The sequence below is a fragment of the Anarrhichthys ocellatus genome, unplaced genomic scaffold, assembly GCF_004355925.1.
Source record: "Anarrhichthys ocellatus isolate YVR2014 unplaced genomic scaffold, GSC_Weel_1.0 scaffold6, whole genome shotgun sequence".
In the NCBI taxonomy this organism is placed as follows: Eukaryota; Metazoa; Chordata; class Actinopteri; order Perciformes; family Anarhichadidae; genus Anarrhichthys; species Anarrhichthys ocellatus.
This window is the reverse complement of record NW_022280036.1, coordinates 4,938,518-4,959,447: the sequence shown is the minus strand read 5'-3', so window position 1 is coordinate 4,959,447 and position 20,930 is coordinate 4,938,518. Positions and strand designations below refer to the sequence as shown.

Genomic DNA, 20,930 nt, shown 5'->3' with positions numbered 1-20,930 from the left:
ACACACACACACACACACACACACACACACACACACACACACACACATGCATTCATGCATGGTTAATGCCTGACAAAGTTGAGTTACAGTGTCAGAGTGTGTGTGTCTTTATACACTTCTCACTATTGATTTTTCTCTTTTTTATCTCTGACATCTTTGGCAGGAGAAAGACCTGTGTAGTGACTCACAGAGTTACAACTTACACAGTCTCCTACACAGGAAATGAGCCACAAATCACCACTTCCTCTGCCACTGTAAGATTTGCAACATTGAGATTTAGGTCAAATGTGAGAAGCAGAGCATTTTAAACGTCATTAAATACAACTGACTGCAAAGAAAATATCAGTTTACTGTCATATTTCATAAATCTTGATAGCTACTTTAAGGTTATATGATTATATTAAATAGTCAGAAAACTTTGATGCATTAGTGTATCCAAAATTCTTTTACGGTTTATCAATAATTACTACTGAATATTGTATTCAGTATTTCAATCTTGATAGACTGCTGAAGATGAATAGATGCAACAGTCACTGTGTCATAAATATAGTTAACGTCACTTTGCCCACAAAATCTGGTTTTAAAGTACAACTGAAATTACGTGAAAAAAACAATTAAAATAATGTTATTCTTTATTAATATACAGGTTACTAGTGCTGAGTAAAATTACATTTTCGTACAGTCCTGTTAAATCTTGCCAGCATCTTGTGCTGCCTTCAAAAGACAAAATACCTCCACCATTTACCCTGTTAGTGCCAGCTGTATTGATTCTACCCTGTCAAACATACAAACCAACCTTCTGCGCTGTCGATAAACGTTAACAATTACTACACTCAAACCAAAAAGCTATAAAGTTTCATGAATCTAGATGGACCACCACATTTTAAAATAGTTATGAACAAATATTTCCATTAAAAAAATATTAGTAGAAAGTCCATGCAGAAAGTTACAGAATTACTGCAAAGAAAGATTTGCAAAACATCTCTGCATTACCTGGGATTGATCACGTGTGCGTGTGGCGCGGCCAAGTCGGCAGGCAGGTCCTCGACAGTAGTTGTCTGAGTAATATTACTCCGCACACATGCATACACTGTACAGACCTCCACCTGAAAAACACAAACACAGCAGACGTAAAGTGCTTTTCTGTGTCTGCGTTTGGGTGAGCATATCTGATTTTGATGGTGTGTGTACCTGTACGTTGTAGACAGTGAAAGGCAGCAGGTCGCCCAGCAGGTAGGAGCCTGAGCTGTTGTCTACACTGCCATGAAGACGGCCATTAAGGTAGATGTAGTAACCAGTAACTGCCCCATTGGGCCGTAGAGGAGGGAACCAAAGCACACGAACTGTGCTGCTGTTAACCGGAACCACCTCTGGGGCGGAAATCCCGTCTGGCTCTGAGGATAGCACATGCGAGTACAGAAAAACCACAATTGTTTGATTCTTGAGAAGAACAGAATGTTTTACAGCTTGAAGATACGAACATTCGAGATGTGGTCATCTTCAAACATGCAAGTTTAAGTTGTGGTCTGAGACCAACGCTCTCAACATCAGATGTAATCTTTTACACATAGACTATTCATAGACTATAAAGTAAGAACAGCGTTGCAATAGATGGGATTGGTGTTATGATTTTCAGAGACACATTTTCCCACAAATTAATTTGATAACTGCCACACAAACCACACCATTACATCTTTAAAACGGTGCTGCATAAGTGATCATCAGGCCAGGCCTTTTAAAGTCAGGAAAAAACGGCTATGTCAAAACTATGTGTTGTGACTACGAGGTTCCCAGGATGCACTGATGATATTCCATAACATGCAACATTCTCAACCTTGGAATACACTTTTAACATATCTCACTCAAGAAGTGTATATACACGAGTCATGTATTAGTGTGTGTGAGAGGGAAAGAGATAGACATGGACACACACAGCTTATAGGCATGCGATTGTGTGTACAGCACGACAAAGTGCGTTTGTGCACGTGACTCGGAGAGAAACAGAGAATGTGTGTCGTTGTGTATATAATACAGGATGACTGTAAGTCTGTGTGTTAGTGAGGGAGGGAGGGAGACCCCCTGTGTGTGTGCAGTACAGTGTTGCAAATGTTATCTAGCAGTAAATGAAATGTAGAGCAGTGGGCTGGGTTTAGGTGGGTGCATGGGCAGCAAATGAATTGGGTTAACTTCACTTACCTGAGTGCATTTTCACTAAGAATAATAGATGGACTTTACATGGTCAGCTCACTCTCTCACTTTTTCTCTGTCTTTCACTGTCCTGTCGATCAAATTCACTTTGTCCTTGATAACTCCTGAAAACTCCTACGGTGATTCATTTAATATGGCAACCAAGAAGAAGTGAATGACAGCAGAAGATATAGATACAGTGGGCAAAGAGTGGAAGACGGAAAACACAGTATCATTGATTGTATAAAATGCTCTTCAAACATCAATGGAGATCAGGTTGTGAATAGAAAAGCGAGAAAGAGAACCAAGCAGAAGGAAATAATACGAGACGGTGTGCGAGAGAGGTAATCATACAGACTCCATCTATTATTCTAAGTGAAAATGCACTCAGCTAAGAGAAGTTAACCCAATTCATTTGCTGCCAATGCACTTACCTAAACCCAACCTACTGCTCTACATTTCATTTACTGCAGGATGGCATTATCAACGCAATACTGCACACTGAGCCTCTTTCACTCACACACACACACACACACACACACAGACAACAGACACACACATTTTTCTTGCCAATTAGTCTTGATGTTAGCATTGCCCTATAGATTGCGGGCCATGTTAGGATGGTTGGTAGGGTTGAGGTGCATTTGGCCTTGGTCTGTGTGTGTATATGTGTGCGTGTGTGCACACTCTTATGGCTGTAAAATAATGAAATTACCTCCAGAGCCCTCTCAGTTAAACGAGCCATGCTTTGCCTTTAGCACCTAATGATTTTCTAATGTTTTTAATGCACTTTTTATTATACTGCTCAGATTAGAGGAAAAGAGAGAGGCCTCTGACATATGATAATACTGAAAATGAACGAGAACTGTGAGGGGGAAGAAGAGAAAGAGAGATGGTGAGAGAGCGGGATTGAGAAGGTAATCGTGACAGAAGGAAAACAACAGACGGATTGAACGGCCTCTGACAAATGATTACACAGAGTGATTTGAAAGCTAACTCTTAAATGCTGAGAGACTGGGCTGTGCGTTTGAGAGATAAATAGTAAGAAAAGTTGTGATGATGGTTAGCTGACCCTGCCTGAAAAGGGAAAAAACAGTAGATCTGAGAACTGATTTTCCATTTAATACTCTCTCTCAAAGTTCCAGATTTTACATCCCGATAAAGAGTCTGGTGTTCGTTCTACAAATATAACAGATCATGCAGAGATAGCTAAAATTGTGAGAACTCTATTGAAGATGTTTGTCGTGATGAGGTCACTGCATATTTTGGTACAAGTTGCCACTTTTAACATAACATTTAACTTAACTTATTTTAGTTGGTTTTTTTCCATAGAATTATTATTTTTTGAGAAAGATTATGTGATGTATTGTAAAGTATGGTAATTATAGCCTGCATAAGACATGGGAACAGCTTTGTTTGCTGTCTTGTTTGACAGGTAGAGCATTGCTTGTGTGTGTGTGTGGCTGTGTGTGCAGTCTGTGTGCGTTAGTCTGCGTGTGGTGCCAACAAGTATTTTACAACACCTTAAATCTGGCTCATACACACACTTTGTATTGATTTCATGCCTCTCTACATGATGTGTTTAACATCTCCTGAGAAGTACAGAGTTGGAGAGAAATGCACATTAATACAGACCCCTGTCTAGGATGTATTGAATTTATATAGTGTGCATGACACACTCATATCTACTGTACTTACATTATTGTGCACAATAACACCCTCACACATATCCGAAGTAAGAAGGCAAATTTTGACCTAATTTCTAAGATCAATTGTTGTTCAAATATCACACAATTATACACATACCTCCATCCTCTGTGGTGACGTTAACCTTTGCCTTAGTTGTATTATGTGCTCCGTTGGACACCTGTACTGACAATAGATATGTGGTGCTGGGCCAAAGGTCACTTATCACTGTGGACATGATCTCAGGGGGGAAAGCCAAGATTTGACTTAACCGGGAAGACATTATTGTCAGAAAGTAAGATTCCACCTCTCCCTGTAGGTCTTGCAAAGCTGAGGAAGACATGAAGAGAGAGGGAGACGAGTGATGGAGCTATGTAAAAAAAAAGAAGTCACTTTTCACTTTTTGATAATTTACACGTCACAGAACAATTTCCGTAGAATATACAACCATGAAATAACTTTTGCTGGGCCGACTGTGTGTGTGTTTGTGTGAGAGAAGGTAATCTTACAGGGTTGGGTCCAGGTCACATGTACAGCAGTGTGATTGACAGCGTGGGCAGACAGAGAAGGAGGGTGGTGGGGAACCCCCGCCATGGTCACCGCGGTAACAATCTCTCCTGAGGAGTAGCCCACGTCATTATGTACCACTAACTGGTAATGGTAACGGGTGAATCTGTTGAGAGACAGTATTGGTGATATTAATAAGGAGACTACATTAGCCGTGTTTCCATTCAATTGTCAAGCGACTTTTAGTGAAAAAAAAAGAAAAAAAAGAAATGCCAATTAGGCGCGTTTCCATCAACTTGTTTGGAGCAAATAAACTCAGCCACAGCGTATTTGTGCTCGAGGTTAGTGCATTTTCTCAGGATGTTTCATTGAATTTTTCTGTTTCCATACAGCTTTTCAAATGGAATACTTCAAAATGAAAATAAAAAAATATATGTGAATGGAAACACGGCTAATAGGTTTTTAATTTCCTTGTGGTGACTTCAACTAAACAAACACAAATTACTCTCTCATAAAGTACTCTCTAGGATATCAACAAAAACAATCCTGCAAGGTGCTGACAAGTTTAGAAGTTTGTCAGCTTACTACTTGAATGAAGCACAGTAGACACAAACCCAAAAAGAGTACACCCAGAGCCGTTTAGCAAGCATAGAGGGGGAAAAAAAATTTGCTTCCACCAAGTGCCAAACTGAGATTAGGGGACTCTGTGTGAAAAACAATTTAATTCTTTGGGATATTTGCTTAATGTATCTTTGAGCGGTATTAAAAGATCGGCATCAGCGGCAGCTCGCCGATCGGCTCTGCACACACGGTTTGCTGCGGCGCCGGCGTTTGCTCTAGAGCTCATTTCAGTAATCTCACCTGCTTAGGCCTTTATCTTGGTAGAACAATTTGGTGCCGGAGTAAACATGGAGCCAGCGATGGAGATCTTCAGAGGGGGGAAGGGACATGGCTGTTACCGTGGGGACCGTGGCGATGGCCAGGGGCTGGTGGGTTTTACGTCTGAGCAACTTGTATCTGAAGGGGAAATTTGAATAAAAGAAAACACACACACACACACGATTGGATGTTTAGGAATGCATTAACACCCAACACATGTTCACAAATGCACCATTATGAGCACACAGACGCACAGTGCCCACACGGCAATACACACATGAATGCAAAGGGACACAAAACACACACACACACACACACACACACACACACACACACGCACACACACACAATGTGCATCCGACTCTTCTCCTTATCACTCATTTCCTCCACTTCTGCTGTTTTTCATCATCTCTATTCTTTTGCGTTTACTGTATCTCACCCCTCCCTCCCAACGCCCCTTGTTTTTTTCTGCAGGGTTTGTGTTTTCCTCTCCCCACAGTGATGCTAATTTCTGCTGTAATCAGAAGAGAAGGGCTTAATGCCGCCTTTTAACAAACCCACTTAGACAAACACACAGAGCTGAGCGGAGCAGAACAGAGAGACAGGCTCATGCATTTTAATCGCCTGCCAGGAAAATGGACCTTTATTTTAGGCCTAATCACCGACAGCATAGAACAGGACAGAACAACACGGAGCAGAATGTGCATAAGGACTGAGAAAACACCGCACAACATGCACAACACATAGCTCATTACCAAGGCACTCATGTTAGCAGTTTGTTAACGTGTTCCTATCTTTTGGTTTGCCTAAGTTTTTCAGCAAAGATTGAACCTTTCCAGAATGCGTCTCTCAGTACCAACATGCTGTATATTTCAGTCTCCACTGCCTGTTTTCTGACTTTTGTTTTTAACTAATGAATAAAAACAGAGGGTCGATTCAAATTATGTTAAGTTACGATGGATACAGAGATTGGGGTCCACTCATATTAGCTCTTCATAATTAGTATTGGATTTTGGATGCGTATTTGCATGTGCAGAACTATTATAGACCTTCTTCTTCTCACTTAGTTAATTTCCTATGACAATCAGAAAGCAATGGAAGCAATTTGTTCGGTTCTGTGCATTTTAAAAGAAGGTATGTATGCCGGATCCATAGTGAGAATGCTGAGATTGCTGATGTGGACAGGTTAATCTGAATACTGTGTACATTTCATGGTGATATTTGTGAATTAAATTGTGTGAAATCTGAATAATAAAAGTATTTCCACTTAAACACACTACTTCTCATCCCTCCTCTGCCACTTTGTATGTTATGTTCTTCCCTTGTTTACACAAATTCAGACTGCACATGGATCAGTGAGCCATGGAAAAATAATTGTCCTCCAGTGATATCGCCCCTAATATAATATGAGTAACAATATTCTTTACATGTTTTGTTCGACACACTAACAGAAGTTTCAATGGGCCAGTAAAAGCAATGCAGTGATTAAAGAGCAATAATAGTTTTTCACACCAGTCAAATAATGTGATTACAGAGAAGCGAAACATGTTACTCCAATAACTGGATATGTCTTCATTACAGTACAAACCAAATGTATGTTCTTAAGGTATTGTTATTTCAAATCACTGAGAATCTCTTGACCTAGTGGTATTATTATCACAAGCAAGATGATTGTAATGTTGATGAGACAGAAAAACAAGGGAATTTGTGATGGTGCACCTTTGTTTATCTGTGTTTAACTAATATACAACTTACAGTCAGCAGATTTGTGGCCATGTTAGCCTGGTGCAATGAGACATTGGTATGGATTCTGTGTAATATCCCTCTTACCTGATGTTAGGTCCATTGGGCCTGCTTGGTGGTTGCCAGGAAATGGCCAGAAAGGACTCACTGACTGCCACTACAGACAGTGGTTCAAGGCCTTCAGGGATTGTGGGCAAAGTGGTAGCAGACGTGGGCAGGCTTTCTGTACATCCTCCAACATGTCCACCACCGTTGGAACATGCCAACATAGTAATACTATAGTTTGTGTATGGAATGAGGTCCGTTATTGTGATGTTGAACTCTGAAGCATTGCCACTGTCATGGAAGATGCGGGGTTCTGGGAGACGGATCTCGTAGCCATGGATCTCTCCATTGGGAATTAGAGGAGACGACCATGTTACCTGAAACATAAATGTGTTTAAGATTTAAGTTCTGGGTTGTTCATTTAAATACATATATTTATATTACAGAGAAAAGTAAAGGCCTAGTTTTATGATTATCCCTGAAGAGTCATATCATTGGTTGGCTGGGCATTCTAAATGTTGTCGGCATGCTGAGGACGGCAGAAAGCTTTTAGATGGATGAACTACAGGAAGTCATGGCACAGGGTGTGTGTGTGTGTGTGTGTGCGTGTGTGCAGAGCTTGCAGTGTGTGCTCAGGCAAACACATATCTGCATCACAGTGAGAATGCAAGTGTGATCAGTTGAGTGCTACCAGTGATATCATGTAGGTAGTAGCATACATTGTGACCTGGGTATATGTGAATGTAAAGCATTAGGATGGTCACTCTGTGTGTGTGTGTGTGTGTGTGTGTGTGTTTGTGTTTGTTAAACTCTCTTGTGGGGAAAGATAACCTGACTTTGACTTGAGCAGAAGAATCCTTTCATCAAATTTAAAACAGGGTTCACACATACACACACAAATGCGCGCACATGCACAAACACCATGCTAAAATAATGAAAACGGCTGGTAATGGAATTGCTGCATGCAAAAACAAAAGCTTGCCGTCGTTGAGCACTGCATCTGATTTGGAAACAGTTCAGTCTGTCAGCATTTCAGAGTGAAGATGAAGGTAACTGGCACACATGCAAATGTTAATACACACACACGCACACACACACACACACACGTTTGAATTACAGATATCTTTACAATACATTTCTTTATACATCCATGTGCAAACACACAGCTACACCTTTATTCAACAATTGCGTACATGCACACACACACGTACACCCACTCAGACACACACGTTCTCTAACACACTTATGGATACAAAACTGTCATGTATAATAACTGATCAGTTCAGAGCTAGTTGAGACTTGAGAGTTTAGGTGATTAAGTGGTCAATGTTGATGAGAGTATTATGAATGAACGTCAAGAATAATTACTTCTCATGCAACCTTGATATTCATTTAACAAGTGACACTGTGAGGCTATACGGGACACACACACGCACACTCTGAGCCACGCACACTCTGAGCCACACACACACAGCCACATATGGGCAGGGTCATGTTGAGTTAGGTAGCTCATTTCCCAAAGTGCGTGTTGGGTGTGCTTTGTGGTGGAAGTCATTTACAGATTGAATAGCCTGATGTAATCTGGAGATGGTGAAGACAGCAGAGACCCTGGGCTGACACAGAGCACTGGGGCTAAGGCCAGTACAGTATGTGTGTGTGTGTGTGTGTGTGTGTGTGTTTGCAAATGTGTTTACGCGTATATGAGTGAGACAGAGAGAGACAGATAATAAAGTTGGTAGTGAGAGAGAATAGGTGTGTGTGTGTTAGGACATGGTGCATGTGGTGTGTGTGTGTGTATCTGTGCATTTATGCTATTATATTCAGAAAAAACTCAAAAGGCACAGAGTGCCAACATCTGCCGCTGACAATACAATTCTACAATCTATTCATATATGCATCAATGTTATCACTTATATATTATATTTAGGTCACTAAATTGTCATCCTGCAAAGAAAGACTGGGATCAATCATGTTGTGAAAAAGTGAAAATGATTTACGATGGATGACAGATCCAAACACAACCAAAATTGATGGTGAAATTTGAAGTTTGAATTAACCAGCAAAGGTTGGCAAACTATCTTTGCAGAGACTCAATGAGTGAGAATAAAAACAACAACACTTAGAGCTGTAAATTAGACACTAACAAAGAAGCAGATACATACATTTAGAGTGGGTATCTTCTCTGACATTACTTGTCTTTCTTTGAAATTGTTTGTACCAAACCCTTGAACACTGCATTGTTGCACATACAGTAACTCTTTTTCCCATCATAGTCCAAAAGAAAACCTGCATTACAACAATCAATGTGAAGCCAAAAGGACGTGGATAACCGAGATGCCATCCTAATATCAGAAAAGCCGACATTTAGTGGACTTCGGCTTGATATCCTGAGTGGGAGTGTCCATACATAACAAGAAGACAAGCAAATAAAGCAAGCTGGAATGAAAACCTAACGGGATAACGGTTAAGAGAAAGTAAGTACCTCGATGAGCAAGAAGTGATATGAAAAATAAACCATTTAGAGAATGAAGGGAGATACTCAAAATCCTGTCTGTGTTGTCAAGGTCAATTGGTAACCAGGAAGCAGCTTGCCTGTCTGTCCAATTAGCAACAACCAGGAAGGAACACTTTCCTTCTCGGACCTATGACCCCTAAAGCTGTGCTGCTGCAGAGATGACAGGGGCGGTTTAGAAATGATGACAGGCATTAGCATTTTTCTGCAGTTAGCATTAGTGCAGGACAGTGCAGTGCATGTGTGTGTATGCGCGTATCTGCGTGTGTGCATGCATACAATATGGTTTCAGTGGCTTTCATTGATGGGCCTTGATGTGGGATTAGCCAGTGGTGGAACTTAACTCTGGCCCCTCCTTCAAAATGGCCGACAGGAAGGAAGCTGCCTCAGACAGGGTCACAGCCCCTCCCATTTTCTGAAGGGGACCTTGAGTTGAATGTTTTTCTTTCTCATTAAATCTCAAGATAGAAAGGCAGAGGAATCAGTGTGACATTGCTTTGTCTTTTCTGCACGTTGCAATATATTGTATGTTTTCCTGTTAAAGAAACTTATCCACTATTCAAATTCTTAAAGCTCATGCTGAGTTTATTGTTGAATGTAATGGGAGGTATTGATATTGATAAAGTGCTATCAGCAGCAGCATGGCTGACTTGGATTATATTTGTGTGCTGCAGCCATATTTTAGAGCTCTTACGCTCTCATGCCAGATCAAACAGTGTACATACCTGAAGTGACTCTGGCCCCAAGACCTTCACTCCCGGAGGACTGAGACCAGCTGGCCGAGAAGGTCTGGTGGTGACATTGACCCAGGGTCCTGCAAGTATGCAACAATATGTGGTTAAATATCCTACTGTGAAAAAACAAAGGCTGGAAATTGTCGAAGTCAGTAAAGCTGACACGAGACAGTGTAAAATTAAACATATACACATCTTGGTCAGATTTAATTTAATTTCAGTTAAGAACATTATTATGGCCTCACCTGTAGTGTTGCCAGCTTGATTATGGAGCACAAGTCGATACTGGTAGCTAGTCCAGGGACTGAGGGCAGATGAAGAGTCCAGGAAGGAAAGAGGGGGAGGGTCTGGTGGGAGATGGCCCACTGTGGAGACTTCTTTGATCCCAGTAACTCTGCGTTCAATCAGCCACCTATGCCCAGCACAGGACCCAATATAATTATTGTAAAATGTAAAGTGTCTCAGAGGGATTGAAGTGTATCTATTTAATCGTCTCTTACTGCTCTAGTGGTCCATTGCTCCACTCTGGTGCACCCCAGGACAAGAGAACAGAGGTGGGGGTGTCAGAGTAAAAGTGAGGTGCAGGAACACCTTCAGGGGGAGCTGGGAGGGTACGAAAGTCCTGAGACATCCCAGACAATGAGCAACCCACACTGGTGCATGCCTCCACCTAGATGTTGAAGAATCATTTTGTAACATCACAATGAGATATGTCTTCGTAGTGTCATCATTGAAAGGCTGTACATTTTCTTCAGCTAATAAATCACCAATAGCAAAAAGAACAGTTGTGGATGTGCATGTGATTATTGAAATGCCAAAAAATATATATATATATTTGTATATTCGTCATAACATAATCAGAGAGGAATAGAGACTAACATTTGTTTAAATATGACATGATATTTACGTTTGTTTATTGCACAATATAATGTTTAATCTAGTGCACTATATGGTACAATATTGTATTATACTATTGTATTCATGTTATATATTGTACCTGGAGGCTGTAGGTCTGGTATGGCGGTAGGTCGAGGAAAGTGTAGCTAGTTGTGTTCCCCGGAAGAGTGACTGATAGAATGGATGAACGTGAATCTGAAGCTGCACTCAAGAAACCAGAAATGGGGCTGTCACTGGGGTTATTGGGTTCAGTGGGATGGAATGAGATGGAAGCAGGGCCTTGGCTTGTATTGCTTACACCAGTGGCCTCGATCTGGTTGTCGTCTGTGCTACCAGGACTCAAACTAGAGAAAGGGTGAGGGAGGAGGTTGGGTCTAGTGCCTTGGATTGCGCTTGAGCTGTCATTACTGCCTGTGGTGACAGTGGACATGGAGATGCGGCTTAAGCCTGGGGTGGTAAGACTGGATGTTGGCCTGAGGTTATGGCTTGAGTTGAGATATGCACCCTCAGTGTTGGGCAATAGCCTTGGGTTACGACCTGAGCTGGAGTTAAGTGTCATGCTGGTGCTGGAGACTGAGCTGGGTTTGGAATCAGAAGATGATGTGGAGCTGGGGCAAAGATAGAGGGTATAGTTGGTGATGATGCCATTTGGTTGAGAGGGAGGAACCCAAGTAATTGTTACACTTCGAGGATGGAGCCTGGATACAGCTGGACTGTCTACTGGTCCTGGACCTAGGGGTAAAAGGAAAGAATGGATAAAGAGACAAGGAAAATAAATTTAAAAAAAGGCAAGAGATAAATATACCCTTTGTGTGTGAGCTTCTAAGAGAGTGAGAAAAAAAGAGAGAAGGAGGATCTGTTCGAAAGAACTATTTGACGAGTAACGTCAAGAAAGACATTAGAAGGACAAAGACAGATTTTGCCTTTTCTATCCAAGGGATTAACATGGAAACTCTCTTCCTCTCACAAGTTTACCTCCTCAGCAAACCAATATTGTATTTAGCCTGTGCATCATTCAGCAAAGAATTCAGGAGGTGATGTGTTGGCCCGGCTGGACTGCTGGGAACATTGTAGTACTTCTTTGTACTGCCTTTGCTAAACACAAATATATGACATACACATGCATGCAAACACACTCATATGACCCATAATTTAAATAACTACAAAGAGGAATACAAGTGGGCCATAATACATACAAGTGATGTACTTTGATGAAATAAGTTTCTATCTAAAAAAATATAAAAAATTGAGATGAACTTGTAGCATTCACTAAACTTCAGGTCTGTGGTCTCAGAGAGCAAGTAGATTTCTAATTTGTGTCTACTGTTTATTCATGTTCACAAGCCATCGTCAGTGCCTGGGAGTGCCTTGAATGTCCAGAAGGTGAAATGATCCTCACTAGAAGTGTGGCAGACAGAGATGCACATCAGAAGGCCACAGGCGCGCGCACACACACACACACACACACACACACACACACACACACAGTCGCATGATCTGCACAAGTCCATGCCCGGATAAGAACCTACACAAGACTAGTCAGAGGCATTTTTCACTCCAGGGTAGCTCATTTGAAGGTAATGCTCCTCCTCACCCTCCTCCCCCGGCATTTACATCCCACTGTACTGCTCTATAATGGACACACACAGATCCATGTCCATATACGTAGACACATACTCTTCCTGACACACATATTCGCATGCCCACACCCACAGTGATGCAGTATAGCAGTAATGGTGCTGTGTGAAGGGCAAGCAGATCAAGGTGACTGAGCGGACTGAGGGAGCGTGCTGCGTCGCTAAGTGCTACCGCTAACCGCTAACGGCTTTCCCAGATGGCGGTGTGTGTGTGGGTATGTGTGTGTAAGAGAGAGGGTGAAAGAAGATGAGCGGTTGAGAGTATGCGTGCATGACTGTGTGAGAGATAAAGTGTGCAAGCATGTGTATGTGTTGTGCATGTCAGCCCGCGTGTGCACAAGACAGCAGTTGTGTAAGAATGTGTATATTTTGCAGAACATCTACTGAGTGAGATGCCAACTAACATTCAGTGGTTGGCCCAGGATGCTCCTCCTAAAACTTTAAAATGTGTCTTAGAGTATAATGCTTATCACAATTCAGATGGTTTGCCTCATACTTAATTTGGATAATATGATGAACCTTTTCAGAACGTCTCCCATCTTTTAAATGGCCTGAGTTTGCTGGTATAATTAGCATACAACAAGCAATATTCTTTTTTACAAAAAAGGAAAGAAGGCAAACACTTTTAAAAACTTGAAATATTTCAGAAAATCTTGTTGGTGAATTTACTGATGGCCCCTAATGGCAAATTAGGCAAACCCCCCCCCCCCCCCCCCCCCCCAAAAAAAAACAACAGCTTTTGACCAAAGGTTTGACCATGTGTGCACAAACAGGCACACATAATATAATGTGTATAATAAAGTCAGACACAGAGAGAGGCACATCACAAGTGAAGATTCAAAGATACATTAAAATGGCAGCTGGTCAGCTAGTCTCACATACTCTCACTTGTTTTAATCTCCCACACAAATAAACAACAGTACAAAATCGTGACGTAAAGCTTCGTTGATTTTACAGCTCACAAATCGTCCCACCAACAACCCATCGTTCTTTAATCTACATCTCTCGTTCTGTCCGTTTTTTCTTCCTTCCTTCTCCCCCACCACCTCTCCTCATTTTCTCCTGTCTCTCTCCGTTACTCGTGCTTTGTGTCGTGGTCTCTCTCTCTCTCTGGTCTCCCTGCTAAATAAACAATGCAGAGAGTTGACCTTTTGGGTTAACAGGTTTTTATGCTGGCTCTACTCAGCACTCACACTGATTCAATTACCACCAAAGGTCCACTGAACCCCACGAATAACCAAGGAGCCCGTCTCCCTGTCCGTCTATGTGCCTATCTGCCGGCCTGTTTGCGTTTTTGTCCGTCTTTGTGGAGGGTTCAGGTGTCTCACTACCCGTTAGTGTAGTGTCTAATTTGTCAAACGTTCTGCATCCTTCTGTCTATTTGACTATATCCTGTCTGTCTGTCAAAATGTTGGTCTGCTCCAACGGATATGATGAAATAACACACCGGGATGAGATGCACAGAGAAGAAGAAGATCGCAAGTCGAACGTCCTCAATTGCAAAAACACAATCCAGTCACCTTGATCCAGCCCCCGTCAACAACCCAAAATAACCCCCATTGTCCCCCCCCCCCCCCCCATTCCTCCTTCATTCTCTCTCTCCTCCCCTCCCCCCATCCCCCTCCATCCTTCTAAGTGTTGAGTGTTATTTAGGCTTTACTGGCGCGTGTAAAATTCTGCAATTTGAAGGGCTGTTAAGTTTTTCAATTGAAATTTTCATTTAAGATGCAGGTGATGCTTTTTCCCTTTTTTTATTTTACCGACGCTTTACTGCTCCTTGGATAGGAGGGAACGAGTGTTGAGGGAATGCGTAGCAAGCCCTCTCTTTCTGGTTTCCTGAGTCCTTATCGCTCTTTCCCTCTTCCTCTCCTTGCCGCTCAACTCTTCCGTTTTTTCAACCTCCCATCCTGTCTTTCCAAACTGCTCTTCTTTTCCCTCGTCTTCCACTCACCTTTTCTCTCCCCCCTACCTCTCTGACCTCTTCATTCCCTGTGTCTTTTTGTCTTTCTTTCCCCTCTCCCTTAATCCCTTCCTCCACACCTCCCACCGTTACTCCTCCTCCCTCCAGTAAAACACAGTAGCAGAAGGCTAAAACAGGAGCGCGGGGCCGCCAAGCCTTAAATCACATTTATAAGGATTTGGTTAGCATAGTAATAACACAATCAACTGACAAGGGCTGGGAGAGGGGGAGGGAGGAAGGAGTGTGTGTGTGTGTGTGTGTAGGTGTGTACTTGTGGGTGTATACATGTTATGTAGCTTCTTGTGCATATTGTAAGTGTGTACATCTGTGTCTATCCATTTGGAGAGACGAGAAAGGGTATTATTTTTAGCCTCGCACAGGGTCCCGTGCATGCATGCGTGTGCATGTGGGTGACTGGGCTTTTGAAGGTGAGTCGAGGCTCCTAGGAGTCATAATGAGGACAAACGCTGAGCTTTACTGTAATCAAGATGCTTACGACACGGTGTCAAAACGTGACAAGTAATACGGTGAGAATTTACATTGCATTTCATATCTTTACTTTTTCTACAGATTACTTAATGTCATTGCTGCTTTAGGAGACACTGAAGAGGCAGTGAGAAAGGGGATGATGCATGACCAAGGTCATGAGCTTGCTTTGTATCCATAACATCATGACTATATGTGATGTACATTAGCCTTTAAGTCACCGCGACCATCACGATACCTGAAATGTCAATCACTCAAAAATTTCAATATCCTTTTCAGACGTTGACTATTTGGAGTGATTTACTTGATTCCAGGTAACCTTCTGATGGATCCATGTACTACAGAAAGAGAACTAAAAACTGCAAAGTAATATATGGCTCTAAAAATATGTGGAAACGTGTCAAAATGTTCAAATCAGTGAGAACTGATTGGGTTTAGTAGAGAAACCTGCTAAAGAAGTTCTAAACATATTACAACAACTTTTTGACTGCTGAGGAATCATGTTTTTTACTTTCAGAAATGTACATTTTCCCACTGGCTCTGAACGTATATTAAAATAGCAATGTGTAAATACATGTTCAGGTAATATTCTAGTTATCTCTTGATATGCAAAATAACAATGTGATTATGTTCACATTACTTCAACATTTCTTTGCGACAGCTAACTGAACAGAATCCTGGGAAATAAGGTAGGGTTATTATTATTTTATTAATGCAGTCACTCATTCATTAAATAACATTAATTCTTTGTGTTCTGTCGTCACCTCTAAACTCATTTCTGTAGAATGTTTCCTCCTTCATACTTCCCTCTCACTTTCTGCTTTAATGTTCTGTCTCTCACACACACACACTTACTTTCTAAGATCATTTTGTCAAAACGGTGCTTTAGTCATACTCCCTATAACTCTCTCTCTCTCTCTCTCTCTCTCTCTCTCTCTCTCTCTCTCTCTCAGATCACTTAGCTAGTGCGAACATGGGAGTAGACAGAGGAAAGGGAGCTGTCTAACACGGCTAGAGTTTATGTTCACAGGAGCCGTCTGTCTGTTCTGCAGCGGCAGGAATTCATAGGGACCAAATTACATTAAAAAGATGGATATAAAACTTTAATGGAATGATAAAAAGGAAAGGAGGAAGCGTGGGTCTCTCTCTTTCTCTGTTCTGTCATTAGCCTTCTCTTTTCTTCTCTACCTCTTTTTTCCTCAATTCCTCATTTTACCTTTGTGCTCTCTCCATTTTTCTTTCCTCACTTTTCTCTCCACGTCTTATTTCCTTTTTTCCCTCTATATTCTCTTCCCTCTCTCGTAAATACTTAAGGGCTAGTCCGTCAAAAACAAGAAGTGAAATCCATTCTGTCATTTTTTCTGTCTTTTCATGTTTGAGTACAAAGACTGAGAAATTAAAAGGTATGACAGTATGAAAGACAGAGGACAAAGACATTTATAGATATAAAAAAGAATGGAGAGATAAAAAGGGTTAAAATTAATGAGGTGAAAACATACTTGAATTCATGTTGTTAATGAAGGTTCATGTCAACTTTCAGTATAGTATTTACAGTTCAGTAACAAAGTAGAAACCTTGCAAGGTTACAGCTCACACCAACAACTACAGATCAGAGTGGGGAACTCTTCCAAAAGAGGTAAAACTGCACTAAGTTTATATCAAGATCTACTGTATGTAACTTGAGCATGTGTATGCATATTTGCATACGTTTGCAGTATTTAGTATACAGTATTGTATACAGTATTACAGTATTTTGTAAGAGTGAATATGTATGAACAGCATAAAAGACAACAGTAATCCCATAATAACTATTGGCTTTACAATACATGAAATCATACTGAAAAAACTGTAAAAGTGCTTGCTAAGGTTGTCATTATTTGAAGCGTGTGGGCGAGACGATTAGGAGGGGAATGCAGCCTTTCCTGTCAATGCCATGATGATGAGAGGATGGGCTTATGGTGACAAATTACATGTTAGAAAAACCCAATCTGGAAATCTGGCTCTCTCCCATCATGGGTTTAAATCCCTTCTTATTGAAAGCTTCCATACCTATCATGTATTCTATTATTATGTTAAAATATTTTTTTCCTATGCATACTTTAAAATGATTAGACACAATAGCATGTACTCTAAGTCCATGACTGGTTGTAAGATTCAATTTTAACATTTAATTGTGAGTAATTCATTGAGATCAGTAGGACACAAGGAGCTGTGAAAAGGGATGAAAGTGGATTAAAGACGGACATCATTTTGGGCAAAAAAGAAAAACAGATACATCAGATGTACTCACACAATATATCATTATTTCTTATGTGGGCTCTTGAGTTGTGTCGCTACACGGTTAAGTAGCTTCACAATGTTTTGTGCTTTTGTGAGATACATTTTTTGTCTTTACACCTATACTTAAACTGTCACAGTGTCAGTGTGTGTGTGTATGTGCTTTTGGGGATGAAGTTGTCAGCATGCAACTTCATGAGTATGTGTTACTGCTTGTGAGCATGAGCAGGTGTGTGATTGATAAGGAGGACAAGGAGGTGTGTGTGTGTATGACACGTGTTCTCAGTGTGTGCGTGTGTGTGTATGAGTGGGCTTATGACGGGGCCGGAGAGAGGCAGAGAGAGGGGAAAGAGAGGGATGGAGGTTTGAACGATGGGGCACAGTGTGACCAAATGGACACATCTATTACTGTCTACACACACACACACACACACACACACACACACACACACACACACACACACACGTAGATTTGCACGTTTTCACTCACAACCAAAAACACAAATAATTGTCCACCTTATCTAGAACTGTTGAGTACATAGAAAAAATGTGTAACAAAAGCTCAGTCTGTTTGACAGTGTGTGTCTGTGTGTTTGTTAGAGGGAATTTAATTTTGAATCGCAATGAGAAAAACCAAAGGGCTATAATTTAATGCTTCTTAAATTGTCTGCAATTGTGTGTGTATGAATGAGTGTGTGCATCACTGTTCATGTGAACATGTTTGTATTTTTACACCGCACATACATGTGTACATACACATTTCTGTGTGTGTACATGTGCATGTATCCTATGTATGCAAATCTCAGCGGCCTAATGATAATGTATGTGATAATAGCATGGTGCTAATTAATTTATAACTTTGCACTGAGGAGGCTGTTCCAGTGGCTAATATGATTCTATTACAGCAATTAGCCCACAATGACACTGGCTAGGTCACTCACACACAGACACACACCTTACAGTATGCAAATCTCACTATGTCAGTGTGTTTCACCCTTGCTTGCTTTTCCCCATGTTTTATTTTGAATATATTCTGTCTCTCTTCCTTATGGGCTTGATCATATTGACCACCTGCACTAACACCAAGAAATGAATACACTTTTATCAAAGAAAACTCTGGAGACTTTCACGGAATAAAAGGAAACTGGGCAGAGGCTCTGTTTGTCACACCACAGGCCATATGTTTAATGTGTGAGGCTATTGTTTAGATCATCACCTAAAATCAGGAGCTCTGTCAGACTCCTTGACTTTAACTTTGACTCAGCAGCACTGACGGCCAACTGACGGCAGAGGCCAACTAATAACCAGCTGCTGCCAGCCACCTGCCAGCCAGTCACTTGCAAAACTTGGCAGGACTGCTGACACAAGCACCAAGGCTGCACAATTCAGTATGAATAAACAATGCCAACAACCACCGCCAACAGGTAGCCTATAGAACAACAGAGTGTTTATCTGAACCACCACCAAGTTTGTTTACAACTACCAATAGAATTAATTATGTATTTTTTATGGTTATTTATCAATGGTGTTTCTCTTTTGCTGTGTGCATTGGAACAGACATGTACATGCATGCATCTGTGAGTAACCAGCATGTTATATTTTATGTGAGCACTTGTGTGTATGAGTCTGTGAACTTACTGTCCTCTGCGGTGCGCAGGGTCGCCCAGGGGCCGACAGTCTTCCCGTGTGTGTGCGAGATCACCACTCTTAACATGTACTGGGTGTACGGTGAAAGGCCCTCTACATGGTAGGAAAAGGTAGCCGTTGCGTTTTCCATAAGTCTGCAGTAGGAGTTTATAGAGACAAACGTACATTTACTGAAAAACATGCGGATCTGGTCAAAATGTGCTGTGCTGTAATCAAACAGGTGGTCAAAGAAGGACAGTGAATCTACTTTGCAAATGTTTATCTAGTACCTGCTAGTGAATATATATATACACAATATGAACAAATTTGTCCCCACCAGTCACTGAACAAAACGTTTTTGCAACTCCTTAATTTCTATCTTTCCAAAACGTTTTCTCCTTCAACGTTATCCACCATCTCTTGTTTTGCTCTTTAACGCCTGACCACAGAGATCCGGCACTGGACAGCTCCCCAGAATGTGTTTGCCAGCTACTGGCCAAGAATGCTGATGGAATGAGTCCTAAAACCCCAAAATGAGTTAGCATTTTTGCACTTCCAGTTTTCCAGTCTCAAAGTCAATGAGTTTTTTGAATGGATTTTTGGTTAGATGCCTGAATTAAGGTCTGTGGTTAACACAAGCTTAAGATATCTTAATGTTTTGTTCCACCAAAAGAAATCCGTCAATAAATACCTTTTTTTAAATACACCATTTGGAAGCTTTTAAGTGTCTTAAAAAAGGAGACCAACTTACTAACAAGTGACTAAATAACTAGAATAGTGTTCTAGTCTCTGTGTATATTCGTGTTTATGCGACCATGTTGTAGTTTGTTTATATCCTAGCATTAGCATTTCACTTCCATCAATTGCATTCACACTTTCAATATCATAAAAGGGGTGTTCATGTTTTTGCTTAACAGAATGTGTAAGTATTATAAACTTGCGTTTGCCACAGAGCTTATGTTCTGCAATTATCCAAAATCCGATGGAAAAATCCCATTGGCTTTTTGTCGAGGCAACCAGTGCGATGCTTCCGGGTTGGCCTACACAAGTATGTCAGCACCACTGCAGCACTTTATCTCTACAGTGATAACCACTATTACTATAACTGCATGTTACATCTCCCTGTTAAATCATGTTAAACCAAATTTAAAAAGTCGACATGATAGTTTTTTCTGGAAATGGAAAATTATAATGCGTCTCAGACATAATCGATCTCATGTAAGACAGTCGATGTTTATCTCAATACAAGTAAGTTCTCATGTGGTGTAATGTGTTTTTTTAAATAAATTACATTTTTAAGTGTGATGTTATATAAATGTCAAGAGACAAGTTTCGTATGATCACTAAACAGTGACTATCTTGGTAATATCTACAATATTTGTATAGCTTTTTATCAAATTCCCATGTCATACCTGATCCCATATCATATAATCGTACAAAGGAATCTAGGACAAAGTAAAAGAATATTGTCATAAATGAGGGACCGTTGACCATTTAGCATCAGATGGATAGAAGGGATGAATGAATGAATAAATCAGGGAACAATGAGATTTCCATAGCAGAGGAGGAGGAGGGCATGGCTGTCTGATATATAATACATGTAGCTAGTCATTTATTTATTACCACAGAATGAGAGCCTCCTCTTCTTGGATTAAATTGCAATTTGTTGTCAGGAAGCATGTAATGAATACATATCAGATGCACACCCTCTCTCTCTCTCTCTCTCTCTCTCTCTCTCTCTCTCTCTCTCTCTC

At 40.9% G+C, this 20,930-nt stretch overlaps 1 protein-coding gene across 1 annotated transcript in view; it reads right to left on the bottom strand.

Annotated features, from left to right (window-relative positions):
- ush2a (Usher syndrome 2A (autosomal recessive, mild)) overlaps window positions 1–20,930 on the bottom strand; it is a 120,259-nt gene that overhangs the window by 15,271 nt on the left and 84,058 nt on the right. Inside the window, exons 44-54 of the mRNA XM_031846206.1 lie at window positions 19,189–19,331; window positions 11,291–11,922; window positions 10,794–10,963; window positions 10,539–10,705; window positions 10,285–10,373; window positions 7,090–7,424; window positions 5,242–5,397; window positions 4,383–4,546; window positions 3,994–4,203; window positions 1,192–1,394; window positions 994–1,106 (exon numbers count right to left, since the gene is read on the bottom strand). Of these exons, the coding sequence (XP_031702066.1) occupies window positions 994–1,106; window positions 1,192–1,394; window positions 3,994–4,203; window positions 4,383–4,546; window positions 5,242–5,397; window positions 7,090–7,424; window positions 10,285–10,373; window positions 10,539–10,705; window positions 10,794–10,963; window positions 11,291–11,922; window positions 19,189–19,331 (2,382 nt within the window). The remainder of the gene's footprint in view (window positions 1–993; window positions 1,107–1,191; window positions 1,395–3,993; window positions 4,204–4,382; window positions 4,547–5,241; window positions 5,398–7,089; window positions 7,425–10,284; window positions 10,374–10,538; window positions 10,706–10,793; window positions 10,964–11,290; window positions 11,923–19,188; window positions 19,332–20,930) is intronic.